Raw genomic sequence first — 18,563 nt, forward strand, 5'->3', positions numbered from 1 at the left:
AGGGAAGAGGCAGGGCCAGAGTCTCTGCTTCTGGCCATGCTGCTCTCCCCCCAGCCTCTGAAGCAGCCGCAGTTCCGGGGCTGGCACGCTGCGGCCGTGACGCCTAGCCCGCCGGAGCAACTCCAGCCAGGCTAGAGACATCCTCCCCTGGCCCTCCCCAGATAAGGTGGGAAGGGATGGGATGGGGAGAGTGTGGGGTCCCGGGCTAGGGGTGGGGTCATGTGGGGGGTGGTCACAGGGGTCACTCCCCTGACCCCCAGTTTCTCCCCCCCCCCCAAAATTTCCCCATCAGTTGCTGTCCCGGCCCATCAGGGTAAGCAGCTGGCGCGCCGGGACACTTTGTTTACTTAGGTTTACATCCGTGCCTGCAGACACTCGAGGTAAACAAACCATGATGGCCTTGGAACCAAAGTTTGCTGACCCCTGAATTATAGGGTCAGCTTATGAACGGGTCATAAAAAATATTCCATTTTTACTTATCTTAGGGGGTTCGGCTTATAAACAAACCAGCTTATGATCGAGTTTATATGGTACATACATAACTTTCTCAGGAAAAGCGACTAGGCCTGGTAAAGCCTGATAAATAGTATTTCAGAATGATCAAATAAAACCATTTAAGAAGCAGAACAGTATATATATAGTATATATTACAGTATATATAATTATCACAATAGTATCAAAGTAGAATATAATGGAGACGTTGGTCGTGATTTCATAGCTCATGTTGGATTTAAACTTCCATTTTAAGACCCATTTTCAATATCCCTCTAACTTGACTGGAGAAATTAGTTTATATGCTTAAATTAGGTTTGAAGTAGAATTCTTCTACAGATTTAGAAGTCTACAATTAAAAACTGAAATGGTAAGAGAGCAGAAGTTAAGAGTTTCATGACTGTAGACACACCACATTATTTAGAAATTGAGAATGCTAGAAAAAAAAAAAATGTTTGCAGTGTGGTTGTAGCCCTGTTAGTCCCAGGATAGGAGAGAGAGAGAGAGAGAGATGTGGAAGAAACCACTGTGGAATGGGCCACCTGAATATTCTGAGAAACTCTACTTCCCCACACACACACACCTACTGCACATGCCTAGCACATCTCTTATCACCCCACATTAAAACCCATATGGAATTTCACAAAAAAAATTGCCACCCATACTTGATGGAGACCACACCCTGAAAGAAATTGTTCCTGAATACCCTCTTCTGGCCTTGAAACAATCCCCCATCCTTGTCATCATCAGAAACAAGTTCCCCACATAAGAGGACAGTCCAACTCAAAATGGCGCCAGACCCTGACATAACAGATGCAAAACATGCAGACATATCTCCACCAGTATGATGATCAACACCCCCCCACCACACAAAACACACCCGTCAAGATCCCTGGGTCTTATACATGTCTATCACAACATGCATCAAATACCACAAAAACAAATATGTGAGTGAAACCAGAGAATCACTACACTCTTGAATAAATTTCCACAAAACAAAAACACCCTATCAACTCAAGGGCGAACACTTTTCACAAAATGATCATTCCGTATCTGATCTCTCTGTCCTCATCCTCAAAAGAAACCTGCACAACACCTTCAAAAGATGTGCCTGGGAACTTAAATTTATAACTTTGCTAGACACTAAAATCATGGACTCAATAGACACCGGTTTTACGTCTCATTGCAACAGTCTAAGGGCATAGCTACATTAGAGAGTTTACAGTGGTGCAGCTGCACCGATTAAACAGATCTTCATCAGTTGCTTATCAATTAAAGTTTCCTTATATGAATAACTAAAGTTTTGAGTGTTAAGAACTTAACTGCATTCCAATCTGCCATGAGTTGGAGGATGACAGATTTGGGTGGGTCATAAGGGAGCACAGAAGGGAAGCCCCAAGCTATATTACGCTGGCACCTTAGGGATATGACTGGGATATACTAAGGTCTAAGCACAGAGATCTCCTTTTGCAAACATTAAAAGAGGAATGATTGTGAATTGAGGATGGGGCTAAGAGGAAGCCAATGAAAGAGTTTGGCTGGAAGCTGGAGCTGCGGAACAGAGCTGGTTCTGCATTTCCAATTCAATCTGGCTCAGGAATAGAGCCGGGGAGTTAATAAAACAATCTTATTTGCTCCAGGAAAACAGGTTGCAAGCAGGGCAGAGAAAGTTTTAACTGACACAAACTTGGGGATTGGTCCTGCTTTGAGCAGGTGGTTGGACTAGATGACCTCCTGAGGTCCCTTCCCCTGATATTCTATGATTCAGACAGCGCTCAGCTTTTCAGGTGAAACAATAGAAGTCTGTCACTGTATTAAATCAGAAACAAAAAGGACAGGAAATTCCAAAACAAAACTAAAGTTACAGTTAAAGTTGCAAAGCACCATTGTGAAGTATCAATGAACACATCTGTGTTAAAAGCCAACCTATACACATTAAAAATTATGGAAATAGGCTAAACACCCTATGCACATTCAGACCATAGAATAGAAACATTCTCAATCACCAGCATCCAAATCACCTTAACTCTGCCCTTGGGTGTGTTTGTTTTTTAAACAGGGGAAGGGTTAAGGTTATGTAGATGTTGGTGACTAAGCCCTGGTCTACAATAGGAAATTTGGTCAGCATAACTTTTGCTTGGGGTGTGAAAAATCCACACTCCTGAATGCCACAATTAAACCCACCTAACCCACAGTGTAGACAGCGCCAGGGCAATAGAAGAATTCTACTGTCAACCTAGCTACCGCCTCTGGGAGAGATGGACTACCTATCCTGACAGGAGAAGCCCTCCTATCAGCATAGGCAGAATCTTCACTGCAGCATTTTAAGCATAGGCATGCCCTGAGTTTTTTTGTTTTATTTTATTTTAATACCAGGGTGAATAAAAATTAATTATGTTAAAAAAAAAGATTTTTTTATTTAAATTGGATTTTTTTTTATAAAAAGATTTTTTCCTCAAAAAGCAATCTAAATATAGTTTTAATTAAGATACATTATAGCTCAAAGATAGCTTATCATAGAATAGGGATTATAAATTATAATTCGATAGTATGAGACGATATATTCATGTCATGTTTAAAGAAAGTTTTGTAAATAAGTTCCAGTAGTTCACGGATTAGGGACCAATCTTATGGGGTTCCAGGAGCTTCTGTATTGCTGATGATGTTTTAAAGAAAGTCACACCAGTGAACTGGTGGAAGTCACTTAAGATTCACTTGGATTCAGAGACTGTTGAAGTGATAATCTCACTTTTAACAGCAGTAACTGCTGCCGGTGTAGAAAGAATATTTTCTTCCTTTGGACCAGGGATGGCAAACCTGAGCCTGAGAAGGAGCCAGAATTTATCAATGTACATTGCCAAAGAGCCACAGTAATACATCAGCAGTCCCCCATCAGCTCCCGCCTCCAACCCACCGGCAGCCCCACCAATCAGTGCCTCCCCCTCCTTCCCCATACCTCCCGATCAGCTGTTTCGTGATGTGCAGGAGGCTCTGGGGGGGAGGAGGGAGGAGCAAGGGCACAGCAGGCTCAGGGGAGAGTGCAGGAAGGGGTGGAGTGGGGGCATGGCCTGTGGCAGAGCCAGGGGCTGAGCAGTGAGCACCCCCCAGCACACTGGAAAGTTGGCGTCTGTAGCTCCAGCCATGGAGTCGGTGCCTATATAAGGAGCCGTATATTAACTTCTGAAGAGCCGCATGTGGCTCCGGAGCCACAGGTTGGCCACCTCTGCTTTGGACTAAGTCATTCCAAATTGAGAAATCATTTGGGACCTGAAAAAGCAGGAAACCTTGTTTTTCTTTTCCAGATTATGAACAAATAGGAAAATGAAGGCGAAGACGATGGAGTTAGCTGCAGAAGCCAATATTTTAAGTTTCTCATGTTGACCTGGCTGACATTCGATTTAATTTTTTTTTTTAAATATTTCATTTAACTATTTTAGTTAAACAATTTTAACAAAAACAAACCTGATTTTAAAAAACTTGAATGTTTAACTAAATTAAAAAAATAATATGCTTGTTTTGTTAAAATATGTTTGCTGTTGAAGAAAAAAAAAAATCCAGAATACATAACGTTGTTGTTTTAGTTAAATGTCTGTCTGGTGATGTTCTCCTCCTAAAACAAAATGGCAAGAAAATCCTCCAAATATTAATGATTATCCTATTGAATTGGAGATAGTTCACCTCCCAAAGACTTCATAAATATTTGCACTTCAATTTCCTTTGGTAAATGAAATAACCAATCATTCATTTTCTGATATAGCTGTAAAACTAATCAGAAAAGTTTTCAATATAAATCACTTTAAAAATGTATAGTGTGTACCTTCTAAAAATGAAACCTACATCTATCTCTGAGTTGTGAAGAATATCTATTAAGGTTATAACAACCAACAAGAATGTACTTTTATGTAGAAATCCATGATTAAATCGAGTCTTTCTGACTAGTGATTTAAATCAAATCCACCCTGTTTAACACATTGATGTTATGTCTTCTCTTGAACCGCTCTTACTTTTTTTTGTTTTGGAATTTACAAATTACTTGAAATGCAATCATTTGAGAGAAGCTTGAAGGACTAAAGAAGAAAGTTGTCTACATAGTACCTACAGACTACAGAAAATAAAATATTACAGTAACTCACCCAGGAAGTAATGAAGCATGAAATAAAGATCAGAATATTACTATTAGAAGCCACAAGAATAACATGACAGAATTTGAAGTGATAATCACACTGATTTGTTGGACAGAAGATTTGAGATAATTCAAGATCTAGAAATCAGCCAGTGTTCAGATATTAGGTAGAAACAGAAACCATGTGTATGCCAAACTTTCAATGCACTCTCACTTTTGGTAAGCACTCTGGAAAACTAAGGAATTAATGCTGCTTTATTTCTTCCTCGATAGGTCTTTATTGTTCTAGACAAATCCTTAGAGTCAGTCTCTCACAACAATAACTCATTTAGCTGATTACAAAGAATACGTACTACTTAAGGTTACTTGTATTTTATTTACACCCCTATCATCTAGGGTAATTATGCAACAACTTATTTAAGTATAGAGAATATAATGATTTACCACAAATAGGCCTCTGTTAGTTTGTTTTGGTTTGTTTAAAGTAGTCAAATTGAACTTGAATACCTAGATTATTATACCTAGATTCATCAAGCCTGGAGCAAGCAAGAAAAAGTAAGAAAAGGTAATTCAGGATTTTTCATTTGGACCATTATTTCTACAAGAGTACGTTATAAGTAGTCCAATGTTTCAGAAGAAAATTGGAATTTAAAAATAACCCTAAGAATAGCATTCACCCTCCATAATTTCCACTTTTATCAATCTTTAAAAGACAAACCTTTAAACCCGTATTTATCTCTGGATTCCTGACCTGAAATTTAAGTTAAATTTAACATGATATCTTCAGATCATCCCCAATTCTTTCCATATTAAGGCTTAAACACATCCACACATCACTGTGTCAAATAAAGTGCTTACCCATCAGTTTCAAAAGAACATTCCAAATATAAAATGATGCATTTTGTCTTCCTACATCTACCGACACTCTAAAAGCAGAATGTGGCAAATTACCCAAGGGCCAAATCATGGACCCAAAACACAACCCAAACAAACAGACCATGGGTTGGGGAGAAGTGTTTTCCCAGGTTTCAAGTTTTTTCCAATATGTTCACCATATCTTAACAGAGACTGACTAGTTGGCCACATTCCCTCCCATCTGCAATTGCAAAGATCACCTCACTTCCCCCTTGGCACCTACACCAAATAAAATCTCTGAACACAGTAATTGTTTATATAGGAAATATTAGTATTAACATTATAATAGCACTCACCAGACCCATTATGTTGGGTGCTATGCAAATACATATTAAAAAAACCACTCTGGCCCTAAAGAACATTGTTCTATGCTCTGATCTTGCTCAGTTTCACATGTTAGCAACTTTCCTCATATAAGCAGTCCTGCTGAAGCAGATTACAACACACACACACAAGTGGCTTTAAGAAATTAAAGGAAATAGAAGGGAAGACAAGGATAGGAATGCACAGCTATAGTTAGCCATATGACAAACTAAACTCCAAGCCAGAAGTAATTTTTTTTATTTTAAACAAGGAATATTCATAGCATCAGTATTTCCTACTGACCACCAGTCCAGCTATTGTCTGTCAGAAAGTATAATGTTCTGTGTAACTGCAAGTCTACCTCTGCTCCAGAACCTTACTGGTCAACAGCTGACCTCCGCTGAATACAAGGAGTGCCTAGACTTCTGCTGTGATACATCCAGAACAAATTTACTCCATAGTTCTTCACTTCCCTTCTCTGGGAAAGAGAATATGAAGTAAGACTCACTAAGCAGGAGGTCTCAGGATCAGCATCCGTGGTCCATGAAACCAGTACTATTTTGCAGAGAGGGCCACCTGGTAACAAGTCTGTGATTGAGCAAAAACACCAAGTGTATTGCATAAAGGTGTATAGAAACAAACCCTCTTTCAGATGAACTTTCTGCTGGACTGGAGTCATCATCTCCTATATGACTTCCCTTTCATTCCCCTGACACTCAACGTATACCTGCGATTGGCCTGGATCAGATGACTCTGGCTTCCTGGGGTTTGGGCTGTGGGACTAAAAATTGCTGTGCAGATGTTTGGGCTTGAACTGGAGCCCAAGCTCTGGGATCCCACGAGATTGGGTCAGCCACAGGTCTTTTATTCCAAGGTAAATGTATGGTCAGAGTCGTAAAAATGTAAGAATGGACAGAACAAACTCATATTAACAGCCCCACTGTGGCCTCGTCTGCACTGGTATCCAGATCTCCTGCAAGTGGCCAGAGAACCACCATATCCACTGCTTTTGTTCCCAGATCTCCTGTCTCAACAGAAAAGGAGGATTCTGCATTCCAGCCTAGACACACTCCAGTTTGCAGTGTTGAGGATAATATGCTGACTAATGTTGACCACGTCTGCTCTCAGAGGCAGAAACCTCTCAAGCCATCCTCTTACAATCCAGGAAGGTTTCCACCCTAAAATGTTGTCTGTCCCCTCCACCCCTCAAAAAGGAAACGGTTTACTATCTGTGTCACTGGTAAAGGACTTGCTCCATCTCGAGCTGGGGTCTCTGCAGTCCTAGAGTACTAATATTTTCACCCTCTACAACTGAAGTCTGAAGGCATAACCTTCCTAAAGGTCTATATAGCAGCAATATCTGCTCATGACAATTATGTCGTCTCTCATCCTACAATCTTCAAATTCCTTAATGGCACAGCGAAATTGTTTACCTTTATTAGGGAGCCCATGGTTTCACAGGGCCTAAATACAGTCCTATCAAAGCTGATGGGCCTCTCATTATAAGCCTCTGGCACAAACCTCTCAACATCAAAATGGCATGCTCATACCAATTACATTTTCTAGGAGTGTGAGTGAGTTAGTACTTTATAGCCCATTCCACTTTACACTGTGGTTCTTAGGAGACCCCATCCAAGCTTCACACCTCAAATGGATTCAGATTTCCTCCTCTCTCAATATATTTCCCTCCCCATGTTCTTACCCAGATTCCATTCCCACTCAGGAAGATTATCTCCATTTCCTAGATGTAAAGAGGTTCTGTTTTTACTTGGGGAAAAAAAAATCTTTAGAAAATCAAATAGATTGTTTATAGCATATGGGGACAGATGTCAGGGATAATTCATTATGAAAGACTCTCACTGGATTAGATGTATAGAACATTAGCAGTATATTTTATCTTTAAAACCAGTAATCCATGGTTTAAACCTCACCAAGACCTCCCACATTATCAGTGGCATCTCTTAGGCAGGTTCCTCTGGTGGAGATAAGCAAAGCAGAAACTTGGAGTTCAGTTCACCGTTTCACCAGATGCTTGCTACTCCTTGGATTTAGCATGGCACTACAATGACCAGTTTAGGAGAGCGGTGCTATTGTCCATATTTAGCTAAAAACTCCTAACCCACCATCATCTTGGTGGAGTACCGCTTATGGGAGGCCCTCAAAGAAGAAAAGTCATTTATTAATAACAGTTGCTCAAAGAAGGGCTGTGTGTATTCACCATATTGGCCCACCTTCACCTCTACTTCAAAGTTCTACATATCACCACAATTTGGCAGTCAGGGAGAAGGAACTCTAAGGCGATTGCAGTGCACTCCCTTAGACAGAAGAGCAATAACATCACCCTCACAAAAGATCCCTCAAGAACCCTTTAACTGACATGGCTTTTCAAGGCAGTTCCGCGGCCTGGTATCTGGGGAGCCATATCCTACAAGTGGGACTACACTGAGGCCCTGGAAGAAGAAAGCTGGGCTTGCCCTAGGGCGCCGCTTTACATCGGAGCAGTGCCATCAACACTGGATGTGTTGCATTGGCATAGTACCAGCAGTACAAAAATCCCTAATGTAGCCAAACCTTTAATCTTTAACCTTCTTGAATGAAGAGCCTAGGTACGAGCCTAAAACTCTAGCCAATGTTCCAAAGCAAACTATTAAGGAACTCTGATATAGGGCCCTATTTTCAAAACTCAAGTTCTAAGTTACATATGCAAAATGTGTTTGCACGTGCAAATGTATGTTTCACATAAAAGAAAGTTTGTGATAAATTATACACACATCACAAAAAACACTGATTAAAAATAAATTGGGAAAATGATTACAAACAGGTTAAATATAAAATATTTAATTGCTTGACAGAGCTTTGAAATACAGCAAAGATTCAAATTACCCGAGCAGAGGTTCATGTCCTCCAACAGTTTCAAATAATTTGCTCTATCAGTCTTCCCTGCTTCTGCTGAGGAATGGTTCTCCTTTAAAAACAGAGCCATACCCCTACACGCCCCGCCCCTTCTATGGCTAACCAGTTGGCTTCATTAAGGCTTTAACACATTAAAATTTATGTTTGTAGTGTGCAAAAAGCAGCAGGCACCCACAAGTGTGAAAATTTCGGTTTAAATCCATAAAGGTAGATACCTTAATAGAAGTGACTTGCTAGTTTTCGGAGGATATTAAGACTAAATCTAGTTTGACACACCCACAAAAATGCCACTGAACAGCACAGAAAGACAAAATTCAACTATTGTAGAATCCAGGGCAGAGGCAAAACACCACCGCTACTAACAAGGTCTGAGGTGTTAAATCATATTAGTTGGGAATCCCAGGCAATGACCTTAAGAGCTTTAGCAGCAAATAATGGTTTTGCTACGAGTTTACTGGATTTGTCAGGGATCAGTAAGTGAACCACCATATAGCTGACAAATCCACTTCCAAGACAAATATATAACGTCAGGGAATAAAGAGGACACTGGTCCAAGCTTTGGGACTTTATATTCAGTCCATCACTAGTCGCAAGAAAGCAATGGTGAATTCATCAGTGACTATTAGCATCAGACATCTCATTAACCATTAAAGCTACAAATGCCTAATCCTATTGACATATTTATATCCAGCTTCTCAACACTGTAGGGCGTTTCTAGTACTAGCAGATCCTAAGTTCAGACCTTAAAACTGTGTACATCGTTCAGTTACTATCTTGCTATCAGCCACAGAAATTCATATATAATTTTAATAGCTGCTATCTTAAAAAGTGGTAGAGCTATCTAGACTGTAAACTAAGAAAGAGACTCTCTTTATTGCATGTTTATGCAGAAATTCACAATAGGACTCTATGTGAACATAAATAATAATATAACTAGAAATTGAAAACCAGAATGAAGCATTCATCTCCAGCAGTTCACAAACTATTTGCTGCTAAAGTCTTGTCAGAATTGACATTTGAGGAAATTTAAGATAGTCACTTGCATGATCAGCAATATTCAGAAGATCAGTTTCTCAACTTTCTAATGCTAGATGTTTCTGGGTTACAATTTTCCTAATGTGGATGCAGACTGAGATGTAGAAATCCTGGAGGGAGGGGAAGGGGGCGGGGGAAAACATGGATCATTCAAATGCTTTCAGAATGGCTCGCTTCCTCAACACAAGTCCTGCTTTTTGACCATAGATCAGAAAGGTTTCAATCCATGTGTTAATATCTATTTTACTTCCTGTTCTATAAGACAGCAAAACACTTCTACATAAAACTCCTCCATCCTCCGACTCAGACCACTTCTGGTGAAAGTATTGTAACATATAGTGATAGGAAGACTGTTACCACAAACAGGCTCATACAACAAAGGCCTCATCGACACTAGAAAAGTTAAGCTCAGTTATTTATTATGGGTACAGCTCCACCAGTAGTAACAAAGTGGTTTATGGGTCCCATTTTGCCTAATGCAGGAATCTTAGAAAAGTTATTTCAGTTTCAAAACTGGATTTTCAAACACAAACATCTCAGAACTGTTAAATTTAAGAGATGCATCTCATCTGAAACAAGAGTTTGTAAAGCTCATCATCATTAAAGGACCAATAGTTTATTAACAAGGAAGAAAAATTAATGAACAGTTCAGAAAGCTCCTGCAAGCTCTTATGTAAGTAAGTACTTAACTTTACTCATGTGAGCAGCCCCAATGACTCCAATGGAGTTACCCATGTGAAAAAAGTTAATCATGTGCTAAGTGTATGTAGGACAAGGGCCTAAGAATATTCCGTTTTAAGTCTACATTTAGCCATTAGATTTCCAATAGCTACATCACACACAACCCCACGGAGGTTTAAAACAAAAACAAAAAAATAGACAAACTTTTCTTAATCATTGTTTCACCAATGATAAGCACATTTCAACAGTTCCAACATGTAACATCTTCATTACTGCGTACTGCATGCTTCTGTAAAGGCAGCCCGTTTAGAGCTGATTGCAGAGATTTTTTTCACCGTTTTTCTGTTGCCTAGTTCCTGTAAGCTCCTACTAAATATTTAATTAGGTGCCTTTGCTAGGTATATTGATGTCAAGTACAATACATGTATCTTTAAAAATTATATAAAACAGGATTATTACACACTACCATTTGACTTCAAAAATCCTTCTATTATTCCAGTGAACTGCAATATTTGCTAGTAAAATTCCTTGAAAATATGTTTATAAAAGGCAGGTAGCTCACATTTTTCCCATTAACACCTTATTTTCTTATTTCAATATCCCTTTTTTAAGGAAAAAGATTGTACTTGTATAACGTCAGCACCGACAGATTAGAAATTCCAGTTATCTGGAAGCTGCAATGTCTTGTCAGTTACCCCTGAATCTAGGGGAGAAAAGCAAGCTGTTTTCCCACCAGAGTTAACACTGTGGTATGGTTCTAAGAAGCATCTTCTGTTCATTCTTAAGCCTGATAAGCCAATCAACTGATTAGATGGCAGAACTGTAAGGAACAGTATTAAGTTCTAAGAGGACAAATACCTTAAACCATAACAGCTAAACTAAAATAAATGCAATAGACATGTAAAGATGTGCTTTTCCTATTAGAAGCAATATCGGCTATTAATAGACCTGACTTTATACAAGTATGGTAAAAATATCACTGCTAGGTTGAGTCAATGGTTCTCAATCATACTGGGTCTATGACCCAGAGAAATGGCCAAAACTGACTCACAACTGACCACACCCATAATCCTTTGTGCTTGTAGAGATGTGGAAGCGGGATCACAGGATGTTTTTTATATCATTTTGTGTGTTGGCAGACAGCATGCTGATTGAGATGCTTCTCTCCACCACTTACACAGCACTCAACCTCAGGGAAGCAGTGCCTCCAGAGATTTTGCAGAAAAACCCACCACCTCTGGCATCCCACTTTCCATGCCCAGAGCTACATAGCAACTGGGTTTGGGGCAAGAGACAACAAGCTTGGGAAGGAGAAGACAAGGAAATAACCTGCTTCTTCCTTTTCCTCCCCAGGAAACTTCACACACCAACCCAACCCCAATCAATGGGTGAGAGGCATAAGATGTCTCTTTGCACCTCAGAGACAAAGAGCTGAGTCCAAATCTTCTTGTGTCAAGAACACAGATTCCTGAGGCACAAGACTGTCTCAGCATGAAAAAAAATTTTCTCTGTCCCACTAGTCAAATTGCTTGTCCATGCCCTAATTATTTTTCAGCTCAACCATGTCACCCTTATTTTGAGTCATTTCACTGACTTCCAATTTGCCTGTGTAATAAATTCAAAATTCTTGTCCTCACTTTCAAGACCTTACATTATTCAACACTTCTCTACATTTCTGACTTGATCTCATTTACTGTTCCCCACCACCACAAGTGCTTATTCCACCACAAGTGCTGTTCCCCACCACCACAGTTCAACACAGGGCCAACTGATATCTTTGGTCATGTTGTAATAAGGTTAGTCTAAACAAAGCTTGACGGTAAATACCGAAAAGTCTAGGGACAAAACTTTCTTGATGACAACATCGGGTCTCCAGGCTATCAATTAAGTTCTCTACACTCTTCTGATGGAAAGCCGTTACACCACTGTGTGCTAAACATTAAGACTGTATACAGTTTTGCGCCAGCTGTGTTGGTCCCAAGAGATTAGAGAGACAAAGTGCGTGACGTAACATAACGTTAAACCCAGACCTGAAGAAGAGCTCTGTGTAAGCTTGAAGTCTGTCTCTCACCAACAGAAGTTGGTTCAATAAAATATATTATCTCACACACCTTGTCACTCCAACAGTAAAATAAAGTAATTTAAATTAAGGTTAAAAGAAAGTTAAAAGTGTACTAAAGTTAACATCCAACCCTGCTAAACAACAACTTCATACGCTTCTGTCAGACAGTTTAAAAAAAAAAATCTTATAAAGTTCTGAATATTAGAAAGTTTGGAAGAACACTTAGGTTATGTCTACACTAGAGACCCAAGTTGCACTGCTGTAAAATATCCCATGTAGCCGCTCTATGCTGATTCACTAGGCTTTTTTTATTGAAAAAAGTTTTTTGATCAAAGTGAATGTCTGTTTTTTCAACCAAAAAGTAGACAACAACAAAAACTGTTAGAAGTTTTCAATTGTCAGAAACTGAATCTTTTTTTACCTCTTCTATGAAAAACAAAAAAATTCATAGTAATTTTTAATTTTGAAGTTTCCTCAAGAAAACAATGGGCATTTGCCAGCTTTATTTACTACAATTCAGTAATAAATTTTACAAAATATACACCAGAGAGATTGTATACCCTAAAGATACGATTGTTGGAAGATCACCCCTAAGAATGTGGGATATTTTGACTCAAAAAGATTAAAAAAAAATCAAGAATAAATTACCACAACCTAGTGTCTCTAAGGCAGTGGTCTCCAAAGTGTGAGGCATGCCCCCTTAGGGCACAGCAGGGCCCTGAGCACCACCCAACCCCACTCCGCTCCCAGACCAGCCCCCAACCACAGCACGGCCCTACTCCAACTCCAGCCCTGGCCTAGCAGCAGCTTCGCTCCCAGCTCCCCGGGGCGTGGACAGATTCCATTACAGGTAAGGGGTGGGGCACAACATAAAAAGTTTGGGGACCACTTTCTAAGGCCTACCTTAATTGCACTGGCTTGACTAAAAGTGTGATGTTAAACTGATTTAGCTAAAGCAGTGCAACTTTGTGTTTAGACAACATTTAAACTCAATTGTTATTTAACATTGGGAAGATAAATCAGGATCAAATCCAATGAGACAATCCACACAAAAAGTTACCCTAAATCAGTTTAACATCAAACCTTTAGTTTCACCGATACAATTTCTGCTCTTATACAAGCCCTTAATAAAACATACAATGAAAAAAAGCTAGAAATACTAATATTTTCAATATGTATAACACCTAGCATTTGAATATGTGTTAGCACAAGAACCAACAAGAAACACTTAGGTCAGGGTACTGAAATAAAAATAGTTTTTGTAGATTCTAGAGCATTGGTTCCCAAACTGGGGAGCGTGAAGAAATTCCAAGAGGGGCATGAGGCTGCCGGGCCCTTGAGCTCCCGGCCGGGGAGGCTAGCCCCCAGCCCTTCCCCTGTAGCTATGCCACTGCGCGGGCAGCGCGGCTTGCGCGCGCCCGCCCACCTCGCGCCCGCCGACCTCCCAGGCTTTCCAATAAACCTGTCCTGCTGCTATGAGCAGCCTGGTAAGGGGGTGGGGGAGAGTGGCAGGAGGTCCCAGAGGGCAGTCAGGGAACAGGGAGCGGTTGGATGGGGTGGAGGTTCTGGGGGGATGGTCAGGAGACAGGGAGCGGGGGGAGGGCAGAGGGTTGGATAGGCGTGGGAGTCCCAGGGAGCCTGTCAGGGGCGCGGGTGGATAGGGGTTGGGGCAGTCAGGAGACAGGGAGTGGGGGGGGAGGCTGGATGGAGGGGAGTCCTAGGAGGGGGCGGTTAGGGGACAAGGAGCGGGGGGGGGGGGGGTTGGATGATAGTAAAGAAGAGGTGGGGGGCGTGAGGGTTTCTCAAAAATTAAAAAGGGGGCATGATGCCAAAAAGTTTGGGAACCACTGCTCTAGAGTAATTTTGTCCCTAGCCTCTGTTTGCCAGAAGCTGGGTATGGGGGACAGGAGATGAATCACTTGATGATTATCTGATCTGTTAATTCCCTCTGGGGCACCTATTATTGGCCACTGTCAGAAGACAGGATACTGGGCTAGATGGACCTTTGGTCTAACCCAGTATGGCAATGCTTATCTAGCAAGAAAAAACACCAGAAGAAATAAACCAACTTTGGTGCAGGACAGATGGCGAGCCACACAAATAGGTCAAGAGGTATTCCCTGAATTATGGGCCTGTTCATGCAGTCCTTAATTATGTAAAATCTTAGTCCAATTATTTTCAATGGGTTCTTCCTGCGTAAGAACTTTAGGATCCAGACCCAATAAAAATTAACCCTCTGGTTTTCACAGCCCATTTTATAGCAAGCTTTCAACTCCTGGGTTATGCTATTCTCAAAATGTATTGGTATGAGCGGATTAGCTATATACACTGGGACTGCATGAAAACTGTATAGAAGAATATGTATTTTCCTATATTACAAACCCTGAATTTGTAAAACTTTTAATTAAGAAGAAACAGTTGCTGAGAGGACATTATTATTTGTGAAATACAAAAGTGAAAATACAATTATTTAAAAATCATGCTTTTTAAAGGGTACGTTCAAAGTGCTTCTATGGATGTCATGCAAATGTTTGTGCATACTATAACTGCACAAGTTAAAAACGCCACAGAAAATAATGAAATGTTTAAAAAAAATTTCAGTTGGAGCTTGTAGGCACTACCATAATAATAAAACAATCAGTTTCTATCACCTTCAAGAACAGAAACACTAGTACGTCTACACTTTTAACACTGACCCCCACATACTTTTAACCTTTCATGCAACAATCAATGGCTGAGGAAGCACTGCACTAACCAAACCGGCCTGACACTGAAAAAAAAATCAGTTGTTTCCTTCATAAGAAAAACGTCAAGTGCATGAATGCAGTGTAGGACTACATTTGTTTTTCTCCATACAAGGTTTGTTTCACCTCTACATCTATGCAGGAGAGAACTTAAGTTTCCTGTGCAATAGATATCCAATGTGCCATTTTAAAAGTTAGAATAGAAAAGAAGAAGAATTGTTTCGTGTGCAAAAAATATATCAGAGTAGTATTCTGGCAGTCAACATTTCCTGAGAAAAATCAGAAAACTTTTCTTTTTGAAATTACCATTAACTACTAACGCAGCTCTTAAAAGGCAGAAAAACCATGCAGTTCATTGAGTTTGTATATGTGAGTTAATACATTCCTGTTCAGTTTGTACTTTTAAAATATATAATATAAGATACCTCACAATAATAGCGTAGTGCAAATCTCACTTCCCTCATTTGTGGGTTGATACTTTTAAAAGTATCTTCTGCTTATAACAAAGGATTATGCCACATCTACTTTAGTGAAGGGTTTAAAATGCTCACTTCCGATTTTCTGAAACCTCTTAAAAACTTTCTGGTTTACACATCCCCTCATTCTCCAGACACTTGTAAGTCTGTTAAAAATATGTCAAAAAACCCCACCCCAAATAATCATGGAAAGGACAAACAAACTACTGCATTCATACACTTGTGGCAGGAGACAAATATATAGTGATTCATTGAATTACACATCGCAAAAAAAACCCAGTCACAAAAGGTCATTTAAAAGTAGATATTTAAAGTGTAGGCAAAATAAGTGTTCCTCGTGGAAGCAGAGCATTTGGAGAGTAAAAGCTGTACCTTTTTGTGTGTCCCTTTAATGCCTGCTGTTTCAAAAGGCGGGTGTGAAATGAATGGGCATGTCTACAGGGCGTAAATGTTAAAAGTAAAAATCGTCCAACCCAAGGGTGCTGTCTACCACACTGATCATTACAGTTTCCAAACACTCTTCTTCTAAGCCAGCAGAGGCCAAGCGCGCCGCTCTACGGGGGGGGGCGGGGGGCGCTGCCTTCCCTATCCCCTCTCCCCGAGCACTTGTAAGAGGCATGGAGGCCACAAGAGCATCCACGGTCCCGTCCGCGAATGATCATCATACAGGGCAACATCTCCGGTGCCACACGCCACGTCTCGCCCTCGGCAGCGGGCGCGCAGGAGTGTTCCCCGGAACCGTGCCAGGCCCTGGGGAGGGAGTTACCGGCTGCCACCAGCGCACAGGCGAAGCAGGATCCCTGCCCCGAGGAGCCCAGGCCCGGCAGGCGCAGAGCAGCGGACCCGGGGGCACCGGGCCCACGGGCCGGGAAAGGCGGCAGCCCCGTCCCTTACCTAGGAGGAGCAGCTTGACCTCCCTGGCCGCCTTCTCGCCATCCTCCCGCAGGTTCCTGTCGATCATCTTACTCCGCTCCACCGCCGCCTTGTCCTCCGCGCTCAGCGTGCAGCCCATCTTGGGGGCGGTAGGTGGTTAAGGATCCCCCCGTCTAGATGTCCGGGTGACAGAGCTCACCCCACACACGCGCACCGGGGGGGCACGCTACACAGACAAGGCTCAGAGCCGTTTCTGTCCGGGCGTGAGTGGAGCCAACGGTCCCCGAGAGCAGGGACCCGCTGCCGCCCTCCTCTTCCTGAGCTCCCTCAGCCCAGTGATGCTGCCCAGCCCCAGCTCCCAAGGCGCCGCCTGTCTCTCGCTCTCCTCAGCAGCGCGCGCACTCCAAACAACACCTCGCGGGGGGGGGGGGGCGCGCGCGCCGCTCGCTCGCGTACAGGCTTTCTCGCTCTAGGTCGGGGGGGGGGAAGGCAGTGCGCGTGCGCAGGACAGCTCGGGTTAAAAAAAGCCTGGGGGGAAACTGGGGAGATGGAAAAGAAGGGGGTAGGAAACCCGGATGAAAAATGGGAAAGGGGCAAACCACCTCTCCCAATCCACTCTGCGTCGGCGTGACGTCACCGGGCCGACAGTTTTTAACGAAAATTCTGTTAACGGAGAGAACGGAAGAGAACCGTTGAAGGGATTTGAATTTCAACGGTTGCAGTACCAGACTCTACCAGTCTTACTGAAGGGAGGAGTCACCCATGCAAGACTGTACCAACAGGAGCGGGGGAGTCCCCCAGTTGACTGGAGAAAGTAAGCCCCGCCCACCCGTTCACTGTGGCTATGCCGGCCAGGGGAGCGCATCACTCAACCCCGACCGAGCTCCCTGCAGTGGGGGGGGAAGAGCCCTCCAGTAACCCCCAGGGGTCAAAACTCATGAAACTCTTTTAAAAGGGAGCGAGGAGCCGCTAGGAACCGCCCTGTCGCTCGCTTGCTAACAGAAGGAGAGGAAGGAGGGGCCTGTAGCCCCCCCTTCTCTCCTGTGAGAAGAGCGTGGGCTCCTGACGGGAGGGGAGGGGATGGGGTGCTTTGGCTTCAGCAGCTCCAATTGGTTATTCTGCCCTTGAAAGGGGGGGGACAAGTGGGTTGGGCAGCCAATCAGAGGGCTCAAATTCGCTAGGGGGGTGGAACTTCTGCCATGATGAGAGAAGTCAACGTCTCTCCATGGCAGGAGTTGACCAGAGGCGTGGCTGGTCCCAGCACTGACCTATTCTCCATGCGGCTGCCACGCCACCCATCTGGGTTTCACCCAGCCAAGTATCAGAGGGGTAGCCATGTTAGTCTGGATCTGTAACTCTTTGTTGCTTTTTACCCAGGCAGTTCATTTTGGGGGTTCTGGGTCCAGCTGCCATTTAGGGTTGCCTGGTGCCCAAAAAGGGGACCTGGCTGTGTCTGGTCACATGCACTGAATGGACACCAAAAGTTGGGTTACCACACGGCTGGGGGAGATGCGGATCATTAACCCATTCCAGACCCTGCTCAGCCAGGGCTGCCTCCTACCTGTAGGCAGGCTCCTTGTCAAGCAGAAACAGCTCCAGCCCCAGCCCTGGAGCAGAGGGACTCCTGGGGAGCAGAGGGGTGAAGGGATATCTAGATGATTCAGAAAGTGGAGGGGGAAGAGGTATGAGCAATAGGGATGGGCCTTGGGGGAAAGAGGCAGAGCAGGGTTGGGGCCTTGGAATCCGGTTACTAACCATTAGAAAGGTGGCAACCCTAAGCAGTAACTGTGGTTCACGGTCCCTGGACTGCACTCCCCCTGTTTCCTTGCCATCACAGTGCCCTCACCCAGCTGCAGCCATACTGGGCCCACTCTGCCTTTTAGGCCCTTGGGTGCAGGGGAGGGTAAATGGGGTGCAAGGGCATGGGCCCAGCCAGCTGAGCTTGT

The 18,563-nt window shown here is 42.7% G+C and overlaps 1 protein-coding gene across 1 annotated transcript in view; it reads right to left on the reverse strand.

The window, feature by feature from the left end:
* GNAI1 (G protein subunit alpha i1) overlaps positions 1 to 17,048 on the reverse strand; it is a 64,740-nt gene extending 47,692 nt beyond the window's left edge. The window contains exon 1 of the mRNA XM_034765721.1: positions 16,639 to 17,048. Within this exon, the coding sequence (XP_034621612.1) occupies positions 16,639 to 16,756 (118 nt within the window). The 5' untranslated portion in view covers positions 16,757 to 17,048. The remainder of the gene's footprint in view (positions 1 to 16,638) is intronic.
* Positions 17,049 to 18,563: the final 1,515 nt, after the last annotated feature.

Source organism: Trachemys scripta, chromosome 1 (genome assembly GCF_013100865.1).
Source record: "Trachemys scripta elegans isolate TJP31775 chromosome 1, CAS_Tse_1.0, whole genome shotgun sequence".
NCBI lineage: Eukaryota > Metazoa > Chordata > Testudines > Emydidae > Trachemys > Trachemys scripta.